General features: G+C 38.4%; 1 protein-coding gene across 1 annotated transcript; it reads left to right on the forward strand.

The window, feature by feature from the left end:
* Positions 1-1,225: 1,225 nt before the first annotated feature.
* Positions 1,226-6,223, forward strand: LOC108670691. The gene is made up of 4 exons (XM_018158178.2): positions 1,226-2,034; positions 2,182-2,291; positions 3,723-3,835; positions 4,228-6,223. Exons 1-4 carry the CDS (start codon positions 1,282-1,284, stop codon positions 5,250-5,252), a joined length of 2,001 nt encoding a protein of 666 aa, XP_018013667.1. The 5' UTR covers positions 1,226-1,281; the 3' UTR covers positions 5,253-6,223.
* Positions 6,224-6,972: the final 749 nt, after the last annotated feature.

A 6,972-nucleotide genomic window follows, 5' to 3' on the forward strand; every position in this document is an offset into this window, starting at 1 on the left:
GTGATTTCTGGGGCTCAGAACCCACTTATAATTGTTATCATATATATAAAAATCGAAACATTTTTGGTTGGTTTCAAAGCCTTACGGCGATGGCTTCTGAGCAATGATAAATATTAAATTATGTGGAGGGTAAATTTTATTCAGTTAATGAAAACCCTTAGTTCAAGCTGACATTTTCATGACTGACTACATCATCGATTAAAAATCGAAAACATAGTTCTGAAATTATTTTGAGTGGGCTGGAAACCATTCTTGCAGCCAATAGCATTCTTCGGTAATATTTCGGTCAATAGCCGGACAGGATTGGTAACATTACCGGACAGGGGTTAGAAATCCGGACAAAATCGAGTCCGGGTCGGTTATGTACTTTGCAATTAGTTTGTACTTAAAAATCGGACACGAAAATAAATGAACTACACTACCGGACATTCTAAAAAACGCCAACCTCGTTAGGTTAGGGTTAGAGTTAGGGTTAGGTGTGTATAAAACCCTTCTTTACGTTGCTTGACACCTTTCTACTAAGGTTAGGTCCAGCCAGGTTAGGTTCTTTTTACTTTTTTCACAATTTTACTTAGGTCATTGGGTCAAAGATAATCATAATCTGGATTAAATTTATTTATTGTGCTTCGAATGAGGTGTTCCACTTGCCAGGGGAACTTTTGAATCGTTAAATTACGTAACATTTAGCTCATAGCATCTGAGGTTAGGTTTCAGATAGCATAGTTCTGTTCCAAAATCTATCGTCAATCGACGAGCCGCAGTTCGATCACGGGCTGATACGATGCAGAAGATGAATACGGACGGGTTGGTGGTGGTCCTCAAACTTACTGCAAGGTTCCGGCGTGCGGTGTCCGAGTAGTGCAAAATTTTTCCGTGCGCTGGCAGACGATCGTCACGATTCTGGACCAAACCATTGTAGGCTGTTTTCCTGTGGGCTAATTGTCTTCTTCAATGGATGAGCTCTGTTTTGTGGCTTGCGGGTGATTATGTGTAATCGGGAAGTGTTCGGGGCTCATTCTTGTTGGAAGGGATCATGGTGGTCCATTCGAAGCGAGGCAGTGGTGGTCTTCGACAGGCATCCCCCAGGAAGTAAATGGCTTGAAAGGTTTGCAGAAACAAGGAAAGAAGTTCTGATATTAGAAAATCGGGGTTTTCCTTGTGCTATGAACTATGCCTTTCCGTCCAAATGTTTTTTCCTTGTTCTATGAACATTGTCTCTCCGCCCAAAACGAATGTTCCACAAGGATTCAGATCAGCTAACGCTGATAGGTTACAGCAATCATGGGAAGTTCAGCAAGTGCTCTATTAGTTACTTTACTTCTCGCTTCAGGATTTGTGGCGATTTACATTGTTTATGAAACTCGTAACATCTCCGATAAATTATGTTGGCACTCGGAAGCGGGACTTGCGGTGACAACTCAATATTTGTCAGGTAGAAAACTTCTGGATAATGTTGTTCGCTGCCAAAGTATGTTCTCGTTGTTGGATGGCGACAAAACGTCAATTTCGAATGTTACCAAAGAAATTCAAATAATTATCAATGGAATGAGAGACAAGTTTACAGCCAGTGGTGTTTGGGATAGAGAACCATATAAAAAAATTAGCAAATTTATACCAGCGGCCATTAACAAAAAAAATAGGACAATAGACGGCATGACGTTTGACGAAACTCTTATGCAGACAGTATGTGGAAATTTGCTGACAAAAGTCATCTTAGATTTTGTTAAAGAAGTACCACCTCAAGAGGAAGTTTCCTTTGTCAAACTTTGTATGCTGTGGAAACAGAATGATTACACGCATGAACTTCCACCAAGAAGAAATATTTTGGAAAAACACGATGGCAAGCTTCCCTACTTAGATTGCAGAATGAAAAAAAGATTTAGCAAAAATGAAATTGTGCGCTGCTTTAGAAATCTTGTAACAAAAAAGAACGCGTCAGTGCTCATTTCGTTTATCGGCGATTCAAAAGTAAACCAAGTTTTTGAAGCCCTTCTCGTTGAAACCAAGGAGATGGACTACGAGATTGAAAACTTGGTGAGTTGTTAGCAAGTCAATATTGAGGTGAGAACATGGAGTTTTTGTCTACACTAAAATCCAATATTACTATGAAAGAAGCCGTTACGTAGATTAAATTCATCTTTTAATTTTAATGAATCTAACTAGTTTCTTTTTCCTTGATAGGGACAACAATTCAACTTACGGGATTGGATTATCCAAGCTCTTGAACACCATAACCACCATCAGGTCACAGTTTCTGTGAGATCAGCTCCCGGCTTCTACCTTACAATGCAGTGAGGCAATGGATTCAATTCACAGAAGCACTGTTCTCATCAATATATTGTTAATCATACAATAATTGTTTTACAAATGGTTTGGATTTGGGGCGTGGTGGATGGATTCAATCCGCACGAGCACTGTTCCTATCATTATTTTATTACTCATACAATACTTGTTTTACAATTAGTTTGTATCTGAGGAATGGTTTGGGGGGGAAGCGACATTAAAGCAGAGGCTATAGGGATGGGAAAGTTATTATTAAGAGTAAGATGGTATATTATTGCTAAGTTATTTGGCTATTATTGATATGCCTCATTTATTGTACTGTATTATTTAGAGTTCGTATTACATATTCGTATCTTCCAGGCAATGAATAATTTTTTGTTTCCTTTCATATTGTAAATGTTACTGTTATTATTTATTACTGCCTGTTCGTTTATGCTCCTCTGGCCTCCATTCTTACCAACCTCTTCCTCTCCCCTAATCTCCATGAACTCTCCAAATATCGCTTATTTCCATTTTCAGTGATTGCAGCAGTCACACCTGTCGACAGATCCACTATCATTGCAATCCATTCGCCTCCCGTTCTCTTATACATCATACCATCACCCTTCTCTCCTCTCACCCAGTATCACTCTAATCATTTCTAATCTCGTTCTCATATGCATCACACTCCATCATCAGATGCTCCACAGTCTCCCTCTCACCTCTGTCACACATAAAACAAATGTCCTCCCTTCTTACACACCACCTATACACGTCCGTGCATTCACACTCAAAGCATTAATTCGCTCTCATACAGAAGATTAGGTCTCCACCTCTACTGCCATCATATATGCACGCATACTTTGGCATTTCTTTCATCTTGTACAATCTCAGGCTGTCGTTTCTTTCAATTCATTGATTCCATACTCTTCACCCACACAATTTCACTCTCTTTTCTATTTCTTTCTAAATCTCCCATACCTTACAGAGAATTTCCGTCACGAAGGCATGCTTCCTTTCTCGTCTCTTAGAATGAAGAAAGACCGAATTCAATTCAACTGTGTAAAATTGTCATTTGTTTAAACCGATACTATTGCCCACGAACATGAAGATTTGGTAGGGCGAGAATTAGGTATTGTTATTCACGAAGATTATGCTTACCAGTTACAGTGCTAATACGAAATTTTGTCATTATAACTCGCCCTCAAACATATTGCGAGTTTTCATGATGAATGATGCTCAATTTTTCTGTCACAAGTAGATATATAGTTAAAAAACAGAATAGGCCGAATCTCTGACCATATTTATTTCAACAAAATTTTGTCTAATTTACAACGAATCGCAATCATAAGTTTAATTTCAAAATGAACTTTAACCCTCACTGAAATTTTTTTTTTAGGATTGATTACAATTTACTTGATCATTCATAACGCTTTTTATGTTGATATTTTTCTCTGAAGGTTCGAGACATTCGCTGAAGTTACATATGAGGAAATTCTACAATCTGCAATCTACAAAAAACTCTTGAGTTGGGCGGTGGGCGAAGAACCTCCCCCTGATCTCATTGTCATTGGTAAGAATAATTGGGTAAAATTTACAGGTCCACCAGGTTCTATTTTTAATGTAATAGGAAGAGAAATAAGCTATAGCACAAGTGAGCCATCACGTAAAATTCAATCGTGAGTAATCAAGCGTAAAATAAGAAGGCTCTGTCTCCTTTTGTATTCATTACCATAATAACCTCCGGCCCGCACACTTGTAACCAGCTGGGTAAAGATTCCTTCCGAAACAATTTAATAAATTTACATCCTACTAGGAATACATCATTTTCCTATACATCGTACATAAAAATTAACCGTCACGTCGTATTAATAATAATCTTATCCCTCTACATCATGGAAAAATTATCTCATCAATTACGATGGAAACTCACGGTTTCATATTTTCGGTTTTCTTCCTACACAGGATATTCTACGTGGATGTCGGTACTGCTGCTTCATCCATCGAAAGGTCGCCCAACCCTAACACTCATGGACGACCAATGGAGGATCCACGCTGCTGTGTTACGCATGTTATTAAACATGCGTAAAAATACTCGGGTGCTGTTCCTCGCCCAAAATATACACAAGCAACATGCCATAGTTCAAAAACAGAGGTTCCACAATGAAAAGTCTTCGCAAGATCAGTGGCTTTATTTCTCCGAGCTTGGATGGTTGAACCTTAGAAAGAAGTTCACTTCTAATTACGTACCTAACTACACACGGAAAAACAAAAGTTATTTCTGGAGAGCCGTTTTCGCATCACGTAGAAATGCAGTTTCATCTCCAAAAAATTCCATTCCGTTTCAAGGTCGTTTCAAAATTCTTACTGAGGAAAAGCCGAGCATTACTGATGGATCTTACGAAAGTCAACAGACATTTCATTCTGATGCCGAGGGGCATGGAGGCATTTGGTTCTGGGACTCGACTCTGCCGCTGTCATTCGCATCGTTACGCGATTGTGATACGTTATTTAATCACGATCCTATGTCAGCCAAAATGATATCTTTAGCCTACAATATTGATGCATTCTCCCATCTTACTTACGTGTATGGTTTGCTACAAAAGCTAAATGTATCGCGTGATGATTTTTTCCAGCGCGTAAATCGCCTCTCTAATAAGGTTCACGCCAACCCTCTGTTTTTTGAACTTCGGCCGAACGCTGAGAAGAATAGCAGCACTTTCTTCCGTCAAATGAAAACATTCCCCGGGAATTTGATAGTGAACATTACTGGATCTTCAGTGAAATCTCAGGAAGAGTTCGTGAATAAACTAAATGAATACTATGACACATTTGCCACAACATATTCAATGCCTGATTTGTATTGTCGAGATCTCACTCACGCAGGGTACCTCGTGAAACAAGTCGAGGCCACGCAAATCCTAAACATGATTTGCAATCAGTTCATGGATTTGGATCATAATTACTGTTGTAATAATAATAGTCCTTGATGATATCTTTGTGATTTTTGGCGAGGGATATTCTATCATGATGATGAATTCCAGGCCATATATGAAACTACAACCGAAAATCAAACGATTTCAAGATATTTAACGGTGAGTGAGGTGACATTTCCACACATCGGCGGTTACTGACTTGCATAAACTGATGGTGACGATATTGAATTAGATTAACTCTGGGAAGTTGGGAACTCTCAGTAAGCTATTATCGGTTCATAAATATGTAATAAATATTTTTGCTGAAAATTTCAATCCAGTAGAGTTTTATACGATATGTATATAAATAGAATTTTTATTAATTCATTCAATGTTCTCGTATTACCTTAAAGCTCACTTGCTCTTATCTAGCACCTACTCATGTCAACGATTCATCACAGTAATATACCGAAGATGGCTGATTGTAAAAGAACGTTTATCCAAAAGCATCATTCATGTTGTGTCTCGTTTCAGAGCTGTCGTAGGAGCCTCTAAGGTCTTGTTCAACTTGCCATGTTCTGCAATCTACTTGACTAACATGAGACGCAATGAGCATGTTTGCCAGGCTCTCAGTAATCGTGTTTTTTTCTTTGATATTGTGTAGGTTGATAGTTGCCAGTATTTCTCTTCAAATTCCCTGTCAATATTACTTTTAGGTATATTCTAAGTTATACTAAGAAAGTTTAAGACTCCTCAGCCCAAGTAAACTGTAAAGCAGTGTGTAAGGCATTGAGATGTGCCTTAAACTCTGAACGGTCTAGTGTCCATCTAAGTTAAAAATAGCTGGTCTGCCATATTGTTGTGAGCTGCAAATGGTTTCTGCGTAACCCTAGAAGAAATCTCTCACAAGTCACACTGTTGTTAGGGATTGGGCAGGTTGTATATTTTTCATTTTTGTATGAAGCCCCGTTATCAAACTCAAACTTATTGTCAGTCTTGCCAGGTTTGACCGACAAGACGGAGTGTGTGGACGCTCAAAGTTTGGCGTCTTGCATGACGGGTGGATGGAGTTTGAGATTTGACAAACCTGGAAAAGACGGACGGGCGAGACCTGGTGTTCAAGAGCTTGAATCCCGAGGTTGTGGAATTCAAGCTCTCGATCTTTCCCGGTTCATCCGGGAAAGATTGTCAAGGAAAGCCCGAGTTTAATTCCTGGGAAAATATGTTCAAAAATACCAGATGCATTGATATCCTTATCTAAGTTCAAGAACGACCAGTGGTTCAGTGCAGTTTTTCCTGTAGCTTTCCATGCGAACGCAATGCACTTTTGTGACGCTAAAGGTTTTTAGACGTCAGTTCTTACTCGTACACGTCAACTTGATACTCGACGTCGTTCACCTTGGGTTGTGACCTTGTCTTCGTAATTATATTTCATTTCTTCAATTTAACGAAATTTCAGGTCAAAATAATTCCGATGAAACCGTAACATTATATGACTTCATTTCGCGAAAAGAGCGCTTCTCATTAGTCTTCCAATTTTGAATTCGTATATATAAAAAATCTGAATGCCTTTTGGTGATAATTTCCCTATTCTTCAACACACAATTTTATTGAATAGAAATTTGCGAGAATTCAAATGCTTTTAAAATCACATTTAGTGAATTTTATTGCCGGAAAGATTTATAAAACAACGTTTTGTTTATTTCAAATAGTTCATGCCTATATATATATATATATACAGGTTTGGTTGAAGACCAGAGCGTACTTTTTATTTACGATTTTCTTATTGTTCTTT

The sequence above is a fragment of the Hyalella azteca genome, unplaced genomic scaffold, assembly GCF_000764305.2.
Source record: "Hyalella azteca isolate HAZT.00-mixed unplaced genomic scaffold, Hazt_2.0.2 contig1513, whole genome shotgun sequence".
In the NCBI taxonomy this organism is placed as follows: domain Eukaryota; kingdom Metazoa; phylum Arthropoda; class Malacostraca; order Amphipoda; family Hyalellidae; genus Hyalella; species Hyalella azteca.

Bases quoted from the DNA above. Each gene is read 5' to 3' on its own strand.
- LOC108670691 (XM_018158178.2), top strand. From the start codon at position 1,282: ATGGGAAGTTCAGCAAGTGCTCTATTAGTTACTTTACTTCTCGCTTCA. The intron at 2,035-2,181 runs GTGAGTTGTTAG...TTTCCTTGATAG, and splicing joins ACTACGAGATTGAAAACTTG to GGACAACAATTCAACTTACG. The intron at 3,836-4,227 runs GTAAGAATAATT...CTTCCTACACAG, and splicing joins CCCTGATCTCATTGTCATTG to GATATTCTACGTGGATGTCG.